The 24,646-nt window shown below is 37.2% G+C and overlaps 1 protein-coding gene across 1 annotated transcript in view; it reads right to left on the reverse strand.

The window, feature by feature from the left end:
- Positions 1 to 24,646, reverse strand: part of IMPG1 (interphotoreceptor matrix proteoglycan 1) — a 106,005-nt gene that overhangs the window by 61,000 nt on the left and 20,359 nt on the right. The window contains exons 2-9 of the mRNA XM_016141665.2: positions 24,282 to 24,515; positions 18,568 to 18,734; positions 18,281 to 18,309; positions 14,385 to 14,449; positions 13,694 to 13,773; positions 10,507 to 10,659; positions 4,658 to 4,716; positions 1,756 to 1,776 (exon numbers count right to left, since the gene is read on the reverse strand). Coding sequence (XP_015997151.2) covers positions 1,756 to 1,776; positions 4,658 to 4,716; positions 10,507 to 10,659; positions 13,694 to 13,773; positions 14,385 to 14,449; positions 18,281 to 18,309; positions 18,568 to 18,734; positions 24,282 to 24,515 — 808 coding nt within the window. The remainder of the gene's footprint in view (positions 1 to 1,755; positions 1,777 to 4,657; positions 4,717 to 10,506; positions 10,660 to 13,693; positions 13,774 to 14,384; positions 14,450 to 18,280; positions 18,310 to 18,567; positions 18,735 to 24,281; positions 24,516 to 24,646) is intronic.

Genomic DNA, 24,646 nt, shown 5'->3' on the forward strand with positions numbered 1-24,646 from the left:
AGTGGGACAATAGTATGTACATGTTGTAACCAGTTCGAAGCTTTAGTTCTTAAGGATATTTCTCTTCTACTTTTTTCAAGTACTGTTTTAATTAAAAAATAAAACCTAAATAAAATCATAATCTTTTCCCTTGAGCTGTTTTAAAAATAACATCTCAAAAGAAAGGTGTGAAAAGGAAAAAGGAAAGTAGCACATGATTAACTATATTATTACATTTATTGGTTCAATGCCTTTTTGCATGTAAAAATGAAATAGAATTCTTTGTAGCTCTGTCCTCTTAGATCAGGTTTTACCTTTTAGTTCATGCCCTAAACCTACACAGAAGGATGCAAAAGTGTTTTAAAGGCCACAGGAACTGATAATGTGTATTCTTAGCAGTTCTTTGGGCCAAACAATTAGAGTCTACAGTTCATTATTTCACTAGTCAATTATAGGAACCAACGCCGGATTCTTATTACTGAGCTCTTCAAGGTGTAGTGGGCCGTTGTCTAATTCAAACTGACCTTGGAACCGAAGAGCAAATTTTAAAATAAAACTACTGACAATTTGATAATATTCCAATCACATGGAGCCTGTAGGAGAACTTGGCAGGGGTCAGCTAGAGTGCCACTGACCTGCACTCCCACTGCAGAATTTTTCCATTCTTATGGGGTCCTCATCAGAATGACTTGGAAGTTCAGGGAGAATATGCTGGCAGATGAGTACCCTAGTATTTTTAATAGACATTGGCGACAACTGTTTAAGGTCTGGAAACTTTCAGACCATAGGAAAGATATCTTTATTGTCCCCCTTCCAGATTCAAACCTAGAACAGCATTTCTGGGGGTCCCTGGAGCATCTTTTTTTCTGCTTTGTGAGGCTCTGTGACCACCTTTGGTGTGGGGGAGAGGGCACGGCCTCGGCTCTATCTCCATTCCCCAGAGGTCCCCAGGCCTCTCACATTTGGTGAAAATTCAGATATACCCTATGAGGATTTTGCCCACTGGGCAATTCAGAAACACTCCAGTATCCCTGAGAAAGAAGAGGCAGCAGCAAGTATGCCCACTGGCATCTGTTTCAGTTATTTCTTATGTGAGTAGACAGAATCCTACTTATCAGAAAATAAGTATCAAGTCCACTTTATAAGAGCCTTTTTTTCTAAAATAAGACAAAAGGTGGTTTCGCATTCTCTGATTAAACAACTGTATCTTTGTCTCCGTTGCTTAACTTTAGGAGTATTTATTCCCGTGATTGTTTGTAGATTTTTGTTGATACTCTTCCTGGAAGAATGTGATTCTAATTCTTGAGGGGATTAGTGGACTGTTCAAAAACAGACATGAAGGCAGTTATTCTTTTAAGTCTGAGTGGTTAAAAATTCACCTCATATCCTTCTATTAAGATCTTTTAGATGATCAGAAACATTTGAAATCATTGCTTTTGTGACTCTGTGTGTGTGTGTGTGTGTGTGTGTGTGACATGCCTTGCTTAAATCATTAATTGAAAAACATGGTAGAAGACTCCAAATTTTTATGAAGGAGGAAGAAAAGATAGAGACTGAGGCTTTTCTTTCTGTATAAGTACCTACTGACAAAATATAGAGAACATTCAACTGTCAAATAACATTTGGTTTTTAGTGGAAGATGAATGTATAAATTACTGCATTGCTATCCTCAATTCAGATAACCTCTAATCTTTGCACCATGTGCTTTGTAGATACATTGTATATATGAATAAATATAATGATTATTAAAAATATAGGAAGAAAAGTCCAAATTACCCATCTCTTTCTTTCTTTGGTCTTCATTTCATCATACACAATGGGAACATGCAAGGAAGAAGAATTTTTATGAAATTTATTGAGATATTCAAAATATCATTTCAAATACCAAAAAAAAAAAAAAAAAAGATTTCTTTCCACTGTCTCCAAAATTTGCTCAGAGCTTTGAAGGAAACATACAAATTGTCATCAGAATTTGGATGGAAAATTTGAGAACCATATAAATCACAGGAAGTAAACATCATTATATAATGTGTCTGATTAAGATCTGAATATTCGTTCAAAGATTATATGTACTTTTATTCTTCTTAAAATCTTTGAGCTCCTCATATCCTAAAGAGACTGCAAATATATCCTATACATCTTACATTTTGGTTAGTACTGATGCCAGGAAGTTTTTTTCAAAAGTATTTTATAAATGAATTTCTCACCCCCTAAATAGCATTAAATGATTAGTTCAATTTTGAAACTAATTTATCTGAGACTGGCCCTGGAACTGGTGTTTTGTTGACTGATTGTGTTTTGAAGTGCTGTGATCAAGGTTACAAATATAGTTGAGGTTAGCTGTAGGTTTAGAGTTAGGGTTGAGTTTAGGGTTCAGGTTAGGCATAGGGTTAGGGTTATGGTTAGGATTAAGTGTAGGGTTAGGATTGAGGTTACTTATATGGTTAGGGTTGGTTATGCTTAGAGTTATGATGGCAATTAGGTATAGGTTAGGGTTAGGATTATGGTTAGGTTTTACTTTAGGGTTAGGGTTTGAGTTAGGGATAGGATTGAGGTTAGGTATATAGAGTTAGGGTTAGGGGTAGGTTTAGAGTTGAGGTTAGGTATAGAATTATGTTTATTTATTGCTCTGTTGATGGGCATTTATGTTCTTTTCAGTTCTTGGCTATTACAGATAAAGCTAGTATGGACATTTGTGTACAGGTCTTTGAGGGAGTATACCCTCCAACTAGGCTGAATAAATGTTAATAGTTTCCCATATTTGTTCTAAGAGATAAAACAATATTTAAAGTGAACCTTTACTGTTCATCTTTATAATCATGTTAATAATAGATGTCCTAACTACTTCTTGGTTGTGTTGAGAGAATCGAATGAAGTCACTGAAATAAAAGTACTGATTAAATTGTAGATCAGATTTTATACAATGAACTGAAATAAAAACAGTATCAGGAGACACACAAAATTTTAGGTTTTGTGGGGATCTGTCTTCATGAGAAAGCAAATTCCTTCATGAGTTAACTTTACAGCGTCCTTATTAATAATTAAAAGTTTGCCATACTTATAAGCACATCATTTATTATATTCAGCATCAAATGTTTTCTGGGAGACTAAACCTTCATCACATAATAGAAATCATTGGGAAAGTGTGATCAAATTTCCTTTATAAGCATCTTTGGCAGGAAAAGGAATAAATTTTTGCAGAGATAAACACATGGGAAAGTTGCCACTTCAAGGGATATATCTTTCAAATTTTTACCTTGCAAAATTTCATCAACCTAATATTTTGCTTTTCTTCTGAAATAGAATATTTTTTATTATTAACTTTTCATTTATTTGAAAGGAGGGGATAATGAGCACTTGAACATTCGCCGAAGAAAACTGTTCCTATCATTTCCTTCAGGTTTAAATTAAAATTTTGTTCTTTTGCTGCAGTGGTTTATCCAGAAGACCCTGCCATCTGTGCAGAATATTCTCCTATCACCTTTTATTTCTCTCTAATCCATCTGATTTCACATGGAATACTGTGGAGCAGCATCGTGAAATAAAGAAAAATGAGTCTGCTTTGGTAAATATTAAGGGTTTCATCTTTTATAGCTTTACTTTTCAGTGTTTCTTTCCTTCGAAATTACACCAATCAGAGGAGCCTGATATTTTCGAAAGAAATAAACTGGCGGAGCTCCCCCTTCATTTATTCTCTGTGAGTACATGGAGCCCTGGTTCTGTGCACCCTCTTGCTTTAAGACAATAGAAGGTGAAAGGGCCAAGAAGGACTTAGGGTGACTCCTGCTCTACCCACTTTACAAATCACCCTCAGGGTCTAGAATCTCATTCTGTTACACCAGGCCTGATGTTTATCCTTTGGCACATTAAAACAAACAAACAAACAAAACAAACAAACAAACAAACAAAAAATATCATGACCCCACTTGTAGATGTTTCGAATAATGAGAACTTAAAGAAGCAAGAATTCTTGCTCAAAATCATGAACCCACATTAGAATATTGGGATGCTATGGATACAGGCCTCCTGTGGGAGAGCCGAGGGAACATGATAGAATCCTACTGTAATCTGGCACTATTTTATTATTTCGTTTCTTCTATTTAAAAGTTTAATTGAATGTTTTGTGTGGTAATATATTGCTATGGTTCAGACATCAAAATGATATAAAAGGTATATTTTGGGAAGTCTTGCTTCCATCCATCCCTGTCCACCCCATTCCTCCAACCCCATTACCCCTAGGCATCACTGTTTATTAGTTTCCCCTTTTTCTCATTGGGTCAGTCTGATTTGTTTAAACAATGATATTTAGCCTAACGAGGAAACCAAACACTCAGACAACAAGGCAACTACAGCTACTTTTTTTGATCTGCCTCTATTTTCCTAGGAGGTTCATTGACAACTTTTCCAATGACAGCAGATGAGCTCTCTGCAGAGAGCAGCGTTTCTGACTCCAGAGGGAGGAAGGAATATAGCTCCTGTGTTTCCCTTAAAAAAAAAATTACCTAGAGTCATGTTCTAATTAGACAATTCTTTTATCTGATATATATTCCATTTTAGCAATTAGGCAGAGCTAAACAATTGGGAGAAAATAGACTTTATAATCCTCATGACATCGGTTTAAAAGAGAAGAGGCAGAAAGTAATTTAAAAATTGAGAAGAGTCTGATTCTCTCACTTACCTAAATCCTAACACATGGATTTCTTCGAATCCTGGAAGTTTCTTAAATATTTTTTGCATCTGAAGAGAGAAAAAATTTATGAAATACTTTTTTGGTTCTACTGGGTCAAATCTTACCTAACTGAAAGAGCCTAAATATTTTTGGTGAGTTAGAAGAAAAAAATGAAAACGGAAAACTGAAGCAATGATTGAGGTCTAGTTTGTTCTTAGTGATTTCTGAAACACAGAGGAAAGCGTTTTGCTATTTATTTATAAGCCGTAAAACTGCAATTGAGTAGTTCTGACTTGCTTTACTGGTTATTTTATATAAAATATGTTGTAGCTGTAAGGTGGTACTTGGAAGAAAGTTTTTTGGCCACCGTCTTTTTATTTATACACACAGAGTAACTGTAATATCTTCCGAATTGAACTATATGATCCGGAAAAATATCTGTAATGTTAAAGGAATCATTAAAGTCAAATGGCTGCTGCACTTAAATGAGACATTGGAAGCAGATTCTTCTCTGACAGGCTAGACTGGCCCTTAGACTTACGTGAACTTTTCAATACATTTTCTTGACTAATCTGCTCTCACTAACGAGGCATATTATCAGAGTATTTTATGATTGTTATCCACTTACTCACTGACCCGCTACAGTCTGGCTCTGCTCCTGGATCACCCCAGGAGGAATGGTTCTCTCCAGGTCATTGTCTCTTGGCTCTCTTCAAATCCAGTGGCATTTTCCATTCTTTTTCCATGGTGTCTCTGCTTTTTCTGGGTTCTTCTTCCATCTCTCTGACTACTCTCTCAGTCTATATCCTATTCCTATCTCCGTTTTCTACTTTAAATGTAAGGATTCTGCAAGTCTGTGTCCTCAGCCTCTTCATCTCACTCATTCTCTCATTTATTCAGTAAGCTTGACTCTAGGCACTGTGCTAGGCTCTCGGGACACACTGCCACATCGATGGAAAGGCACTGACCCATCCAACTTACTTGGATGAAGCCTGCTAGGCAGGAAAAACCAAGAGGAAGAGAGAATAGTTTAGTAATGAAGCTTGGGAGGAACAGCAGGGCGAAAGTGCAATAGGCTGAAGAGGTAAACAGGGACACGACCCTGTCCTCCCTTCCCTGTGCCTGCTTCCCTCTGTCTCTTGATTTAGATCTTTTTCTCTCCCATGGCTTCAATGATCTCCTGACACATAGCCTTGAGCTCTCCACATGACTATCCCAACATTTACCACTAACTAAATATGTCTAAACCAGAGTCATTCTCTTCCTCCCAAATCTGCCTTTCCTCCTGGGCTCTCTGTGTCAGTTAGGGTCATGAACATACATCATGTTCCATGCCGGACAGCCAGAACCCCTAGATTCCTCCCCTCTGTGCCCCTCATATCCAGTCACCAAGTCCTCTTGGTTCAAATCTCACCTGCCTTTTGTTTTCACCATGTTCTTCGTATTCCCGTGGCTGTTATACCCTCCCTATTTCCCTTTCTGTATTGCTGAAATGGTTTTCTGGGTGTGTGGGGGGGACAGAAGAGAAATGGCTTTTCGGGTGCATTGGGTTTGTGGGTATGAGGGAGAGGTCTTCTTGACTACAATGTTTTTCTAAGTTAATCATTCCACATCTGTTGCTCTTCACTAAAAATCACTCAATGGGCTGCACTGACTATTAAATAAGGTCTAATACTTTAGAATAGCATTTAAGACCCTCCACAATCTACTCACAAAGTACCTCACTATTTGCACTTTCTGCCATCATTACCCCCCTTGGCCAGTTACATTAAACCAACCCCTGTTTCTCCCCTAATACAACATGTACTTTCCTCCAGATGTCTATAAATTTCTTCCCTTTAGTCCAAGATGCAAATTCTTCTACCTCTCCTCATTGATATTCCCTTCTCCTACTCATCTTTCAAAGCCAGCTCAAACATCTCTATTGAAAAGTATTTGTAGGGCCCCAAAGGCAGGCCTAATTATTTCTTCTCCTTACTACTCTAGAACTTATTACTGTACATTTCATAAAACAGTCTATGAAGTCCATATTATCTCCCTCATAGAGATTATGATCCTCAGGCTCAGGGATCATGTCTTGCTCACTCATCTTTATCTCCTCCCTCCCAGCACCTAGGGGATTGTCATTCACATAGTAAGGACTCAGCACATTTTGTTCAATCAAGTCGAATGCATCTCTTCTCCTCTAAACTCATCTACATGCCACTGCATTGCCACTATATCTAAAATTATTGCAGACTCTACATTATCGATGCCAAGGACTAGAGCATAGATATGCAGATAATCCCCAAATCACTTACATTGGGTTTTGGAGTGTATCATGAATTTTTTCCCCCACCAGACTGATTTACCTCCTAAATTATATTTTCTCGCACCAATATTAAAATAGTTTTTGTTTCCTGAGTATATAGTAACTACAATGATAAAGATAGCTCAGGTTTTGGGTAATAAGCAGATAGCCGTATAGGCCTGAGTTTAAATATTCATTTTGTTACTTTTTAATTGCATGATCTAAGTTTATTGCTTAATTTTTCTGAATCTTGGCCTCCTTAACCAAAATGAGATAATAACACCCATATCATAAGATTGCTTTAAGGAATAACTAATAAATGTCTGACACACAGTGGGCAGGGAGTCAGTGATATTGTATTATTTATTTACTATTCTCTATCTCTGCTACTGAATTATTAGCTCTTTGATAATCTAATTTTCTTTTACTTCCTCAATAGCCACATAGCATGGAGCCTGGCAAGGGTAGAACAAATATTCAGTCAGTTGTTTTTGAAAGACTCAGTGTGGGGAAGGACAGGATGAAAGTCCCCATAGGGGTGAGGGGCCAGGGGCCTGAATAGAAAGTTTCTGTGCCTCCACTCCTGCCAAGAGCTAGCTAGCAGATTAGGTTCTGCAGAGCTGGTCTTTCTTTATTATCGAGGCAGGTGGGAAAGAGCTGTGTACATGCTTTAGGCCTGCTCTGGTCTCCTGTGAGAAATGGAGCTGGGGTCATAAGCATTTGTCATGGCATTCCAGTAATAGCACCTAGGACTGAATGTTTAAGTGTGAGCTGCAGTTTCTGGAGCAGAAGATTCAAATCCTGACTCGTCCCTCTTTTTTTGTCCAGGATACCAGAGATTCTGTTGTATGTGTGAAAACAATCAGTCAAGCACAGAACTGCTACCATAAAAGCCCACAGCTGTGAGCATAGGCAGCAGAGTACACTGCTGGGGAGAGCTGTCCTCCCCTCCAGGAGTGCTCACGGCACTGGCTCCAGGGGAGGGGTTTTACTGCTTGTGTCCATGCCCTCTTTGTGAACCTGTCTGTGATGGATTAAGAATCAGCTTTGCTGAGAAGGGTGCAGAAGGCATCTAGGGAGGAGATGACAAAGGCCTTCAGTTAATTCTGCTAAATAATCTTCTGGGGACCTTCCAATCATGGAGCACTAACCACTAAATTGCTAATTAAGTGCTCAGTTAACCTTATTAATAATACTAAATGCACAGGGGCCTCCCTGATTTTGCTGGAATGTATGTTAACGGGGCTATAAAAAGGCAGCCGTGTTGAGTTCTCATGAATGTTTGCACAGGAGAAAGCATTCAGACAACTAAGCATTCCTTTTGACATTTGTATTAAATTGCTCATTAAGTTTATTGTGGAAATTAAATTACTGCAAAGCACTGTCCATTAATTTCTGATTAGGTCCAAATGACCATGCTAATGCAAGTGGGCTGTGGTGGGGCTGGTTAGTTATCTGATGGCAGGCGGCTAGGTGTCTGGACTGCTTAGGAGCCTGGGAGGGAAACAGACGCCCTAAGCAGAGGGGCTGCATCTTAGAGAGGCCACGACCACACAAGTGGCACCAGCTGGGCTGATGTAATAGGTTTCTGGAACAAGACCAAACGAGACCTGTTCTTCTTTGGCTAATCAGTATTTCAGAGGCTATAAGGGACATGTTTATTTGATGATGATGATGCAAAAATCCTTCCCCCATCAATATTTGGGGAAAATAGGAATTATAGCATGGTGGCTAAGAGCAGGGATTCTGGTGGCAGACTGCTTGTGTTTGAATCTTAGCTTTGCCAGTTAATAGGTGTGACATTTTTGGGCATATTAGGTAATCACTTTTTGCCTTAGTAGCTTCGCTTGTAAAAACTGGAAATAATAGAACTTATAGGATTGTGTGAAAAATGAAACAAGTTAATAAATATAGAAGATTGAGAACAGTGGTATTATTTCTGTATATATTTTAACTTGGAAAGGGACTTTGAGGTCATCTTCAATTTCTAAATGGGAATCTAAGGCCAGAAAAGTGATCCCCAAATTCTCATGACTAAGTCTTGGAAGAAACAAGACTAAAACTCAAATTTTAAAAGTATTGTAATTTATTTGCATTATTCTACATAAGATTGTTTTACGTTCTTAGAAAATTAACACCAGGTCAGTGAAGACAGTCTGTGGTCAATTATCCAATTTTGAAGACATTCTCGCTAAAGATTTGCTGAAGAGAATATTTCAAAGAACAGAATAGTTAATACTATTTTTAAAATTCATTCTATCTAATAATCCATATCTAAGTACTTTTCTGGTTCATAAACACCCCGTGCTAATGCTTTCTCTTTGAAGTTTGTAGAAACGATTCTTTACATTTTATTGACTGATGGCTAATGCAGGGAGAGGAGAGGAGGTAAGTGTTGAATTTGCTAAGCATGAGAAGTGGGAGCTTGTTTGTTCCCTCTCCATATAAGATGCTGTCCATGCATGTAGTTCATATTATGAAATCTCATGGGTGCTTCTATTTTCAGTTGCTTTTTTACATTACTGAGTAGTTAACTGCGTTCCAAACTCTGTATTAGGAGGTAAGGCTGAAGAGGTGGAAGAGAAGATTCCTTCTCTCAAGGAGAAGCTCAGAGCCTAATGGTAGTGAGGGTAGTGGCTGAGGAGGGAGGAATGGAGACAACAAAGGCCATGTAAACAAATAATCTCAAGACAGGGTGATAAGTATTCAGACAACAGTGGCTGCTGGGTGTTAGCTCAGAGGAGAGGCACTGAACCCAGAATATGGGTAGAGAGAATTTTTCATGATGTTTGCAAAATGAAACTCAGGGAATGGCATTCCAGACAGAGGAGGAAGGACATGTAAAGACTAATGGCGAGAAAAGATTTGTAAGCAGTTTGTGGAAGGTAGAGGGATGGTAAAGAACTAGTGTTAAGGTGAGGCTGGAAAGAAAGTCAGGCGTCTTTTCATGGCATATACATGCTATGCTCAGCAGAGCAGTTTGGATTTATCCTGCAGGGAATGAAGACCCCTTTTGATTTATTTGGGGATAGGCAGATATGATGATGGTCAGAGATGGAAGAGACATCTTGGGACAGCTCCTTAGTTTAGTGATGGATAACATGGACGACATAACCGCCTTTCACTTATCACCCATGACAAATGTCATATCTTTAAATGGCAGCAGATTGCAAAAATGAAAACATTATGTAAGACAAAGTATTATGAATTAAAAAATTCATATTTCAACCCAGCATTTTCCTTAGTTGGTGCCTACATGGACATTTCAGACATATAGAATATCTGCTTAGTGGCTTTCAGTTAAATGCGATTTTAAAACCTGCTAATATTTAAAGAAAATCTAAATGTAAATGATTTTTATGGATGGAAAACTGGAATGGAAAACTTACCTGGAGATCCATTTGTTCTAACATTTTGGAACCCATTGCGGTTTTGATTTATTTTTAATGGTTAAAAATGAATGCCTGTTCACAAGAAGTAGGAACTTAGCCAAAAGAGTTTATATCCTATTTGGTCCCAGGTTTGAGTCATGACTTGGGCTGTGGTTGTATGGGGTGGGTTCACTCACCTGAAGTTGAGACTTCTCTGCTAGCTCCTGGTAATATGGGGATTGGGAGTCAGAGAGTTCTGACTTGAACTTCTGGTTTGCCAGAGAGATGCTCAGCTCCACCTTCTGTTCCCGTGGGCCCTCGGATACCTCGGTGAATTCTATTTCTCTTTCCTAAGGTAAAAAAAGGGCTTCTGTTAAAATAAACCATAAGGAAATGGCTATATTATATAACATATGTTGATATTGTCTCAAGAAGTGAAGTATGAAGGCTCTAGTGTTTTTAGAATAAAGGTCCTATTAACTAGATGTGACCTGTGAATTTCACTGAGAGACAAAGCACCAAAGCTCCAATGAGTTAATTACTTAGAATCTTTGAGAACACTGTTATTTTATGACTGTGTGCTTTTCATGAAAGCTTTTATACACATATATATATATACACATACATAATTTATGTATTATGCTGGAGCATCATTAAGATTGTGCCACATCCTTGTGTAACTTTATACTCTGTGATGAGGATTGGGTTAGATAAAATAACCTACCAATGCTGTGATATTTTAAAATTCTTTTTAGAGAAGATTCTAGACAGGTTAGAAGACACTGTCAGGTCAAGGGAAGACTTGAAATTTCTCTCAGAGGGAATAGCATATGTGGGCCACCTTTGAAAACACGTGGCTAAGAATAAAAGTACTGTTCCGATGACCTGGATTTGGCATTTGATCACAAAAGGCCAGAGGTCATCATTCTTGTCCTTTAGTTTGAGAACAAACAGGAATATTTTATTGTTCTCAACTCATGTGGGTTCTCATGCCCTCTTCCATGGGCAGTGGACAACAGAATAACCTCTAACTTTACTAGGGCACACAGAGGACATGGATTTACACTTACCAGGCTACTGATGTTTGTTTAATGAAAAACTTTTCATTCATTCATTCATTCATCCATCCATTCACATAATATACTCTGAGCATCTGTATGGGTGTAGCACAGTGCTAGGATCTATGGGAAGTTGAAAGAAAAGTATGGTATATGGTATTATCTTCTAGAAGCTTACCATTTCATTAGGCACATTTGAAATTCACAAGAGACATTTAAATAAATTCTTTAGATATATTAGTGACAAGTCTCCTAACTTACCCTCAACCACTAGATTAATTTTTGTGCCTCTTATCCAGCACCATCAGTGATTCCGTATTATCTATGGGACAAAGCCCAAATTCTTTTTTCATGACATTCAAGAGTCCACAATCTGACAGCAATCTGCTTGAACCGTTTTAGTCTGTCTCACTTCTCCCTGCCCTGATCAACAAAGGTTTTATTCACTGTTGCTGAGACATCACATAGCTTGTGATAATCTTATGACTGGAGACCATCCTCACTACTTCCCATGCCCACTTCCAGCAATAATACACACACACACACACACACACACACACACACACCACACACACACACACACACACACACACACACAAACCCTTTTTTACTTCTTACCAATATTTCATGATTCACTTATAATAATATATCCTCTGACCATCTAGGGTGGAAATCTTTGCCTCCTTTGACCTTTTGTAGTAGTGAATAAGATCTGAATTGCTCATTTGGTACCTGTGATTTACTGGCCCAGGGTCTTCTTTTTATATGTTAATCCCGTCACCCCCATATAATCTCCTTGAATCCTGCATGATTCTCACACTTCATGCAATTTCCCAAACTAAAAAAAACATGAAGCCATTTATGTACAAAGCTCTTAGTGAATATAAATGACTAGGGATCGCATCCTTTGCAACCCATCCTGGCATATCATTTTGTCCCAGTCCATACATCTGCATCTTTAGTCAAAGCACTTAGACTATTTTGTTGTGCTTATTTGCATTATAAATTTCTTAAAGGCAGGGACTGTGTCTTGTTTATCTTAGGACCTTCAGTGCATAGCCCAGTGTCTGGCATGTCAATTAAATGTTTGCTAAATGAAAGAATAAGTAATAGATGCAGTTGGTAAAAGGATGTTGAGAGAAGGATGCGATGAATGTGAAATGAAATATTCAGAGGATATTTACTGCAGAAGGAGGGACTTAAATTAGATTTTCAAGGTTTGGACACAGGTAATGTGAGAAAATAGAGAAGGCAAATAGGAGTTGTAGAAATTTTATAGTGAATATGTTTAATCTCAATAATTTTTTTCAACAGCACTTTTCACTGTCGATGGAATAGTATTTTTGAGAAAAAGAAAACATTTTTATTCTTTGTTCATAACAATAGTTCCACCAAATCTGCAGCCATCTGGCCTAAAGGTCGAGAGAGAGAATGGCCAGCAGGGTTCTAATTTTTGAATTTTTATGAAGAGCTGGAGACACTGAATTTCCTGTCTTCACCATCTGGGCTTTGACTTGTGCCTTGGAGAAGAGGAAAGGGCTAGAGAAGTCTCACAGGCCACAGGGGATGGCAGATCTGGATGCAGTGGCAGTGTGAGGATGACAGGACCCATGTTCTGACTTGTCACCCCTATTCTGCAGCCCCATGCTGAGTCTGCTGCCAACTCATGCTGCCACAACCCCACTGCTCATAAGTCAGGAGGGTGTTGTTTCCCTGTTTCGGCCTTAAGCGTCTGGCTCAGAGCTTTTTAGAGAGGTTAAAAATGTTGATAACCTTTTTTGATAACCAACATTAAATTCTGTAACAGTGCTCTCATCCTGCATGCCTTTTCAATGGAGAGGCTGCCAATGCTCCTCTTTGCCTCTGAGCACTGTTTTTATTTTTCCCCATTTGACATGCAGGATTTCAATCATTTTGACATTTTTCTGACCTGTTCATGCTGGACATGACTGAGAACGAAACTTCTCCCTTGTTGTCAGCGTGAGATTACACTTCACGGAAGAAAGAACACTTCATTCATTCTAAAGCTTGGTGAGCACCTGCTGTATATAATGTTCTGTTAGGTACCTGCCTTCCCGGAGTTTGTAATTAAGTTGCTTCTTGCAATTCTCTCATCTTATCCTAGTTTTCAATTTATTGCCCCCTCTCAGTCCCTAGGAAGAAGTGAGAATTGTGAATAGAGCAAAGTCACTAACTATTAAATGGAGTGATAAAAATGTAGCACTAATAATTTTGAACGGCCAGTTAATTCATTCTCTTATTCTATTTTACTAATAAAACAAGAACAGTCATACAAGGAGCTAAATTGACTCTCAGAACTTCTTACTATTGTAGGCATCATAGTGCCATTGAGGAGTGTGTCCTCAGGAGTGACCAGGAAGGGCCCCGGTGAGACGCTGGCAATATCTGCAGAAATTAAAAAAAAAAATAACAGGCACAGAAATGAGACTGGAGGAATTTACATTAGAACAAGGTCAAAATTTCATATGCTTTTTCTGTCATTCTGGAATTTACAGATGTTAGATGCATTCTCAGATCATTTTTATTTTAAGATCACCTAAATATGTTCTTGAGCAAAATGTAACTGATATTCTTGATCCCAGTTGAATTCTTTTTTTTTCCCCCAGTTGAATTCTTCATTCTTCCTTTCTACAACTCAAGTTTGGTGCTCTTCTAGATAAAGTTAAATGGTTTTGCCTAATGAGATCTGGTTAATTTGTGTGCGTGCGTGCCTATATAAAGGATATATAGACTTATTTGTCTTGAATTTGTTTGAAAATATTGATAATAATTGCCTCCAAGTTGTAAGATAACAGTTTTGTTTTAGCTTTATTCTTTCTTAGATTTTCCAAGTTTTATACAATGAATTTAAATCATTTTATAAGGTTGGAAATACAAATTTTAAGAAAGTGCATTATAAACTTTTTCAACTTTAATTAAGAATTGGTTTTTTTACCATGCTTTCATGATGATCTGAGTTAAGGTTCAGAAACAGATGAAATGAAATCTAAGCTCACCTGTCGAAAACACGGGGGTTTCATCCAGCTCTTGTAACATCTCCTCTGTGGATATTTCATCTTTTCTATCAGCAAAATAGAGGAGAAAAAAGATGTGGTGAAAAGGAGCTTGATGACAATAGGTGAAACACATTTAAATTTACCTATATATAATAGACGTAAAAATTAGAGAAAAAGTGCACTTTAAAACTGGGTTTACCTATTTTCTTCATTGCAGAAGTAATCTTCTAATATGTTTTCATTGAAGAAAAATTCAAAAACTCCCTTAGAATGATTATGTTTGACTCCAGGGCTTTTCATAAGCATCTTAGCTTTTTGTGGTCCTGCAAACATTCCCTAGTAGGCAAAAATGGATTTGGGGGCCTGATGTTTATAGTCCCTTGTGCTTAAACTGTGTCCTTGACATCAAAGATAATTGATGGCATGATCTATGCCTGAAATATTCTTGCTAAAATCTCAGACCCTCAAACCTGCAAATCCAGATAGCCATTAAGTTTATTCAATAAAGTAACTCTTGTGGGTACAATAATGGTAGAGAGATAGATTTCTGGATAATGTAGCTATATTAAAAGCCCTATTCTTAACATAACAATTGCCTCCAATAGTAACCAGCCAGGAAGTCGTGGGTAGGTTCACAGTGCCATGGAGTGGCAGTGTGGGATATATTCTAAGGGCAGAACAAAGGTCATTGTTATAGAATTGTCTGCATATAACATTGGCCCTTTCTAGCAAGCTTTATTTAGAAACAAGTAGTAGTAGTGATATTTTTTGAAACTCATGAAAAGATTTGTTACTATGAGCTATTAGGTCTCAAAGAATTGTGTCTGTCTATAGTATAGTGATGGTTGACCAATACATTTGATCCAATTTTTCTGTGGCTCATACTGATGGAAGACCAAATGGAATGGCTAGGTGCTCTGTCGTTGTAGTGTCATAGAGATTGAACATAGCCAAGGGGACCATCTGCATATTTCTACCACATTCAATTTTTCCAAAGGGCTGATAGAGGTTAACATACAAAATATATCCACCAGCCTGGCACAGGCTCTGACCAATCAGAATGGATGTCAGTTGTAAATATGGATGGCTGTATTGGTACATACAGGCTAAATTAAACTCAGACTTTATAATGGAATTTGGAATTAGCTATTCTTGTCTGGTTTTGTTGATATTATGCTATGTGTCTAATAAATAGTTTTTATGGAGGTAATATTGAGTAAACTTCCATTATGTCAAACATAGCATTTGTAACTTAGACAACTTTCTTTCTTTTTTTTTTTAAATTTATGGATATTTGTTTATAGCAAGGTTTCCTTTCTTCTGTTATAACATTGGTAACCTTTTTTTTTTTTTTTTAACCTTGTAAAAAAGAAAATAACCAAGAAGAACAATTATTAAAATGCTGGCTGTTTCATTTGTTACAATTCAACAGCCTATTTTCTGCAGGTACGATTCTGCCACTACATTGGCAATCTAGACCATCACTGAGAAGCTATAATTTGGGAAGCTAGGCTGCTGGGTTCTTCCACTAACTTTTACTTTAAAGTCATTTGAAACTGGCAGACTGATGAGCTAGTCAGATGAGAAAATTTTTTGTTTTGTTTTCTTAAAAAGGTTTGAAGTAAAAGAGAGGTGTTTTTTTTTTTTTTTTTTTTTTTACCCTTTCCTTTTATAGTCTTTCTTTCCTTTTTTAGAAACAACTTGGTAATGTAAAATGTTTGTGTCTTGTTCCTTCTTTCTTTCTATCAATGCTGGTAGGCACAAGAGTTGGTGGAATGATTCTATATCTTTCTCCTTCCAGCTCGTATAATCATTTCCTGTAATTTTAATGTTTTCCTATCAAGTCTTGGTATGTGTTGAATTTTTTTCTTACGAATGGCCTCTGCTTTACTTTCTTTTTCTTTTTGGAAAATGGAGGAGTTGGTATTATCCTAAATTTAAATTAGAGGCATCAATATCCCTTGTTTTGTGCACAGCATTAAAACTCTAGTACTAATATTTCCTTGGTCACATTATTTATTTTGGCAATAACTAAAAAACTTATGAAAGTGTGGTTAGATAGACATATTTAGAACTGTTATATATTATAAATATATGAAGACTGTTCTATAGCAGTTGGTGGAGAAATATAAAACAGTTCCTGCCCTGGAGGTGTTTTCGCTCTCACAGGAAACAGGGTAAAGCAAGGAAATGTTAAAGAACATTTAACAATGCAAATTCAAAGCCGGGAGAGATTGCTGCAGGCTCAAATAGGTGGTTAAGACATCATGAAGAGGTGGGACTTCACTTGGAGTTTGAAAGGAGAGTGGGATTGGGAGAGATGAAGTGGAGAAGGCCGGTTCTTTCAGGCAAGAGAGAAAGGTTTGGAGTCAGAGTCTGGGGTGAGTTGGGTGTGGTCTCTGTAATGAGGAGGTGGCATGGTGGCAGCAGTGGAATTATGGGTAATGAAAAGCAAAGTTGAAAAGGTCAGGGACTGACATGCCTCGATTAATTAGTTTGGCTTCTGCCTCAGCGAAGGTCCTGGCAGAAAACAGATGACTCACTCATAATGGGGTAGTTTGAACAAAGTTTAATAAAGAGTTTACTTCCTAAATTGTGGGAAGAATGTAAACAACCACAAGTGAGAATGCAGAACCCCGGGGCTGGTAACAGCAAGGTGCTAGGAGCACTTCTCTGGCAGGAGGGGTAAGAGGATGGAGTAGTTACCACAAACTAGAGACAAAGAAGGCTTCGTGGAGAGGGCCACCTCACAGGAACTGAGCTGAATTTGAAGGAGACCAATAGCTGCCCCCACCTAGACTTTGCAAGTTGTGGAGTAGGGGAAGAGGAGGCAATAAATTCGTTCACCTTATTCTCTTCACTTCCTCTGATATCTTGCTTCCTATTGGCTGGCCCTACCCAGTAGTCAGGGCATGGGATGCCAGGGATTCAGTCTTTTCCGCTCAGCTTGTAGCACAGAGTGGGGAAGTGCTCAGAGGGGATTATATTTAGAAGGGCAAGAGGAAGATGTGGGAATCTTTTGAAAGCCATTGAACAGGGCTCAGTGTAAGAAAAGGACTATTTTAGACACATTAGTCCTGCAGCAGTTATTCAAGTTAGAGTGGAGAAGAGGTTAGAGCCAGGAAAATCTGTTAGGGAGCTCAGATTTGATGTTTTGTTACGGTGTAAGGTAATAAGGTCCTGTGGTCTGGGTTGCTGGCAAAGGGAATAGAAATGAAGGAACAAATGAGTAAAGCAGTATAAAAGATTGTCAGCAATTCATATAGCCAAATTTGTGTCACTCTCTGTAGTATTAGTATCTGCAGATTTGGATTTCTAAATGTTATAAAATGTATGTAATTTGTGAGATTAGAATTTAGCAATGACATCTCTCCTGATTAATTATTTTATTTATGTATTTTTCCTTTTTCTTTTGCATTTTGATTTTCTTATTTGACATCCAGTTCTTGCTGAGGATATAGCCACTGCTTTAGTAATTTAGTTTGAGAAATACTAACACTTTACAGAATACAGAACAAGAGTTCAAAATTGAGGTTGCCCTCTGGATTAGTTTCATGATGTAACTAATAATTTATCACAAATTCTAAAAGTCATACTATTTCAATTGCTCTATGTCTTATAAGTGACAAATACACATTAGATATTTATCACATAGTAATAAATTCATATTATCTGAAAACATAGTACAAACATATATCTTAATCTATATGGTCTACCAATTTTCTTTTTTATATATTCATTTATATTTAGTACAATATGTATATAAATTGTCTATCAGAATTACCTACACAGATTTCAGTGGCTGACATAATATAAAGGTACAATAGCTGAGTCTCACTCCATTATGAGATCTTTCAAAAGTCAAGAGCACGCAGCACTCTATTTTAGGTACTTACCTCTCAGGGAAGTTTCTCTGTTTTATTCTCTGCAGAAAGAGAAAAAGTAATTTTACCAAGAGATTATGCCAACTGAAGAGCAAAAGTCTATTTTCATTTTCTTTATTTCAATTTGTCTGTACAATGTTATTTTGCAGAAATAAAACTCCTATTGGCCTTATCGTATATCTCCAAGCATGTCTTCAAACAACTCTATGCTGTGGAAACCAATTTGAAAGGGGTAGGGGCTTGAGGTCTGGGAGATATTTATTTGGGCAATATTCCAAACATGTAATGTTTAAGCTTACCTGCTGAAGAAGATCCAGGTGCTCCTGGGAGTTGCTAAAATTTTTCCCAATTTCAAAGAGGCAGAAAGTCTCCTGCTGGCAAATGTTGACCCAATCCTGGTATTCCCCTGTGTCAGGGATGCGATCCAGAAAGATCCGATATGCTTCCCAAACAGCTTCCTGACACACTGCAATGCAGAGCCATTAGGAATAGGTCTCCTTCTCACAATTCAAGCACAATCTGACGTGGAAAGCTTTTTTGGGGCTTATTTTGACACACTAATTTATAGTCCATAGAAATTAATTCATCTAACAACTATTTATTGAGCATCTATATGTGCTATGGAGAAAAATAAAAGAAAGAAGATAGGGAATATGAGTGTGTGCGTGTGTGCTTGTGTGTGTGCGTGTGTGTGTGTGTGTGTGTGTGTAAGACTGCAATTTAAACAGAGTAGTTGAGGAAAACTTCATCATAAAGGTGACTTGCAAGCAGTTTAGAAAAAGGCTTCAAGGCTGGAGGATGCTATGAGCATTGAAGAAACAGAATATCCAGAGCAAGGTTGAGAGTATCAGAAGATGAAGACAGAAGAACGTGGGGAGGGAACACAAACTGTGCAGGGCCTTGTAGACCCTTAGGCCGCAGATACAGGCTGTATTTGAAAGCTTTCCAAGAGATAAACAGGCACACAGTTTAAATAGAATTAATTACTAAGTCTCAACTTCCCTCTCATGCTTTCCTAATATCAGTCTAAGGGCACACCTTTCCTTCTTCACTTTCCCTTTGGTTGTCATTCTTCCTCCATTCATTGACCCCTAATCATATTGTGGCACAGTGCCCCTAGGTTACTACATAAAGGGATGATTTGAAATAATAGCCTTGAAGCTAAGAAAGCAAGTAAATTTAGTTGAGGGGTAACACACATTTTTGCAATTACGGTGGTTTCTTATCCTTTGCTTTTAGCACATTAGGAGTCCTAATGGAGTTGACAGCTGCTAAATCATTAAAAATAATGGTGACAGCACATGATGTGATTGCTAGCATATAATGCCAAAGAAACTTAAAGAATAAGATACTACTATAACAAACTCCCTCTGTTCTCATCTACTTATTTATGTATCAAGTTTTCTTGGCATTTAAGTGAAACGAAGTAAAAGAGTAGAGATAAAATTGATGCTCAATCTTGTCTCGTTTTAGCAATACATAATAGGAACAATATGTAATATTACATAAAATAATAGAGGAACAACACCAAAGCAATCCCATCTATCCAGAAGCAGAAGCTAATAAAATTTAAGCTATGGGCCCTTCATTTAAACTGGCCTCTTCCAAAGCCTTGTTCCTAATTTTATATTCATAAACATGAATACCCACAAAGCCAGTATCTGATCTTATATCTATCTGTTAATAACAATTAAATTTTTTTGTAAAATTTATATCTATTTGTTTACTCAATTAAATATTAAAAAGTATTATAAATACAAATTAACCCAGAATAAAATTTTTTGTACACATAAAGCCTATAGTAACAGAAAAGAAAAAAGAAATTTCAATTAATGTACATATTACATATTTTTGTCACTGAGAAATAGTTTAGAGCAATCAATAATAGACTTTCAAGGTTAAAATAAATTACACTAAAATATATCTCTGAAGTGGGAAGTAGAATAGAAATGTGGCTATATGGAGAAAAAGGAACCATGTGACATTTCCCGCTGTTAAAAAAAGTTCATTTATTTGTTAAGAGAATTGATGGAAAGTATTGAGTGGCTATGATAGATTCCACTGGATACACATGAATGCTCTAATTCTTGTTTTATTTTCAATGTCAATTTTTACAAGTTGCCAAAAGTTACATTCTATCCAAGTACTTAAACTTAAGATAAAAACGTTAGATGTCAACTGAAAAGCATGTGGAGGTGTATGTAGTTTAAAAATTAATTTAGAGGACTAAGTGAAAAAAAAATTAGATGACTTTTGTTATAAGCAATTATAATACGTTGATTTTTTTACCTCTAGAGAAATGCAGCAATAGGAGACTTTGGGGCAGGAGCTGACATCACTTGATTTTCTAAAGAAACTCTTTGGCTACTGTGCTGAGAAAAGGGTTGTGGAGAGAAATAACGTGAGAGACTAGTTTACTCCTATGTTTTATTCTCCCTCATTCCCCACTTATTCTATGTCTGGAGTTTTCTTAGCTTTCTGTTTTAAGAGACAAAGAGAATTCTAGACCAAAGAAGTTCAGAATCCACAAAATCAGGAGTGGGCGCAGACCCCATCACCGCAAAAATGCATTGAGTTTTCCACATCTGGAGAAAAACAGGGGTCAAGCACACCTGGAGACCAGTATAATATTCTCTTACTGGAGAACCCATGTTTGTGAATGTAATCTCTCTCCTGCCAGGCAAAGATCAGAGAGTTTTAATGCCTTTTCTGATACCTATCATTTCTAGTCAAGAGTCTACATATCATGCAAGAAGGAAACAATATTTGTTCAAACTCTAAGAGTGTGGGTTTAGTCCAACCCAACAGCTACCCTTGCTATTCTTCTCACCTACATACTTTATACGCTCTTGGGGGATATTATTTTGCCCCTCCATCTTTCCCTAATGTACCTGATAGTTTAGTTCAAAACCCACTGAATTCTTAGATACACAACAATACATAAAATAAACTAGCCCTGCCTTTGAGGGTTTGGCATTGGTGACTTTCACTAACACTATCCATGTATGAAACAGCTGAGAGGATGTAATGTGATAATCTTTCTGTTTACCAGTTTGACACACTCTCACCAGTGTTGTCTTGGTCTCAGTTTAAATCTTCCTGTTATTTCATTCCAATTTAAGGCTTATTTTGGTGCCTGGATCTTCCCAGCTCTGCTCTTTTGCCTTTCTTTCACCACAGGGATACAGAACACCCCCATCCACATTAAAATCTACTTTTGACAAAAGCTCAAAGAGAACTTTCTCCCCAAAGGACAAATGTCTGAATTTTCTTGAAGAATTATCTCCCTGGAGCATTGTAGTTTATAGGGATCAAAATATTAGAATGAAACAGAAACTACTAGCTTTTCAACAAAAATTTATTTATTTATTTATTTATTTACTATTTATTTATTTATTTATTTATTTATTCATTACTCTTCCTGAGAGGTGGGTTTTTTTTGGGTAACTAATCCAAGGTCATTTTTCTGGCCTCCTGGAAGCTTAACACAAACCAGGAGGCATTGAATCCTTCTGTGGTTGGGAGGATAAAAGCATTAGCCTGTAACTCCTTGGGAGAGTCCCTCATCCTCACCAAGAGAGCATTAAAAGAACCCGTGAAAGTTGAGGCCTCAAAGTACAGCAGGGCTGGGAGGAGTCTAAAAATTTCTGGAAGTTGGATTTTTCTAACCCCTTGATTTACCTGTTCTGGTCTACGCCAACACTTGGAGCAGCAAGAACTAGGTCTCCATCCATCTTTAACTATCTCGAAGTCACATATTAATGTGAAAGAAAGATCTAGCTTTTGGTATTGGGGTTGAGAGAAAGAGAACAGATAGAGGAAGGGAGGCAGAGAGACATGGGGGATGGGCAGTTTGAAGGGAGGCAGTCACAAAGGAGGAAGTTTGCCTGGGTAGGAACACAGGGTTCCTCCTGGAGACAACTAGAAATAAACTTGCTTCCTCTGTGCCTCTTCTTTGGGATGAGCTCGTTTATGATTCTACCATGAAGCTAGAAACATTTTCACTCGTGTTGCTTTAAGCATTGGGGAAAAGAAATAGCTCAATATTCCATCTGGTCTGAGGAAGATAGCAGCTTTCTCTCCTAAGTTTGAAAGATGTCAACAGATCATTTTGTAAAAGTAGCTACGAGAACAATAAGTGGGTTACTCTGTCAAAGAAGCACTGCTCTGTAGCTGCATGTTATTTCTAGTTTCTTTATAAACCAATTTGTTAGACTTGAGAAACCCATGTTGATGAACAGTAAAATTTTATATCACCCAGGGGCAGCCATAAAGATAATGGACTGTCATTGTCATGGTTAGTTTTATCCAGAAAGGCAAGATGAAAGAGGCAAACCTAATCAAGAATAAAGAGCTAAGAATAAAATTCAGAGCTAAAAATTTGGTTGCGGCAATAATCTTTTCTACAAATACTTGTGATGAATCCTATCTGTGAATGTCATAAAGAATTAGAAGTTACATGAAAATAGTTACAATAGTGTTCATATTCGATCTGATGTATATACTATACATAAATTTATACTTCATCCAAGAACAAATAAATGGAATTTACCTGTGTCATCTGATCAATATGTAGGCACATTCAAAATGAATTATTTACACATGTTACTGTCTTTTCTTCATATTCCCAATGGCCTCTTTGCCTCCTGTATTCATCCATGAGCATTTACTGACAACCTGGTATGCAGAAGTGCTGTGCTAGGACCTCAGAATATTAACATAGTGCACTTGATTTCCTATAATTAGAGTTCTCCTTCTGACTATGCTCCAGTACTTGCTATTTATCTGTGGGTGTGGTTTCTGTCAGAAAGTAAATATCTCTTTACTTCTACATAAAATGAGACATATGAGGAACATAAGGCTTGCTATTTTTAATACTGTTAGTTAATTATGCCTCTAAAACCCAGTGAGAACACCCCAGATTAATACAATTCTTGTACATATTACAGAGGTAAATACTCAAGAACTTTTTGGAACATTAGTATCATGAAATGGTTTTCAGTTGTCAGAATGTACAACACATCACAGGCTACAACTGAACCAGCTAGCTCCGGTCAATAGGCTTGAAATAGATCAGGGTGACTGTGCTTTTTGGAATGGAAACAAACATCTAGTATGATCAAGGTAAAAAATCAGTAAACCTCCTCAACTTTCACATGTAAGATAAATTGAGTTTATGCTTTAGCTAAACAAGATACTTTATACTATTTGTAGCTACCTGGGAAATTTAATAGCAGCTACCAAAAATTCTTTGTTCCATTTAAAAAAGAAACCATGGGAATCTTTTCATCCATGGTAAGTGAACGACAAGGACAGCCACCGATGGCTGTGGTGTGATTGAACTCCACAGTGATTTCCAAGAATGCTGTAAGAATCCTATGATGCTGTCTTGGGGTAAAAACTGTACTGTAACTCTACTAGAAATCACAGTAATTATGTTGTAAAGCCCATCAACACCCCTGCATTATGTCTTAGTAACCCCCGTTTATTTGTAACCCCTTTGCACTCAGGTGGCGCCTCCAGGTTTCATAGCTTCAATAGGTTTTGCTGAATCAGCAATAAACAATTTACATTTATCAAGAAGAGAGAAAGTATCTGGATTGTAATGTTGCTTCTGAAAAGTAAAATCTCACTTCATTAATCAACTTGCTCAGATTCCTGAGGTTACAATCATCCTATGCTTCTTACTTTGTAATAACAACATTAAAATTTGATATCGAGCTTTGACAAAAATAAAAGAGGTAAAACCAGATACCGAGACTCTCTGGTGACTTGTTAAATGCCTTAATGCTTCTGTGTTGTACAGGATGTTATTTTAAAACATAAGAACAGATATCTATCATACTTTTGAATGTTTATTAATCATTACTCTCGGATTAGCAGACTGATTTTTATAACTCTTGTGGCTAAATGAGAGACTCTGGAAGTTTGGGGCTGAAAACAACCTATGGATGAATGAAAGGGAAGGGAAGAAAAGAACGAAAGACTAAACAGATTTCATCTCTTTTCTTACCTCTCAATCTATAATAAGCTTGAAGACTGGCTAAAATCTGTTTCATGGATTCCTGCGGACAGACTTTAAGCCCAGTTGGGAAAAATGCTGATCTTTTTGTTCGATGCTTTGCCAAATCGAATATTCGTCTCATGGTTGACAGTTTGTACATTTTTGCAGTACTTTCAGCTGTTTCGAGTCTTGGGGCATTGTCTATGTCTTTAGTTTCCGAATGGTACATTTTAATGGAGAGATCTGTAAAAGAAAGATTGATTTCCTAGTGAATATATACATTTATGTGATATATGTGGAACATATGATAAATGAATGGAATAAACTAAAAATTATAATCCTTTGGTTTATGAAAGTCCTACTTTGGTACAACT

This window comes from Rousettus aegyptiacus, unplaced genomic scaffold, assembly GCF_014176215.1.
Source record: "Rousettus aegyptiacus isolate mRouAeg1 unplaced genomic scaffold, mRouAeg1.p scaffold_m13_p_1, whole genome shotgun sequence".
Classification (NCBI taxonomy): Eukaryota; Metazoa; Chordata; class Mammalia; order Chiroptera; family Pteropodidae; genus Rousettus; species Rousettus aegyptiacus.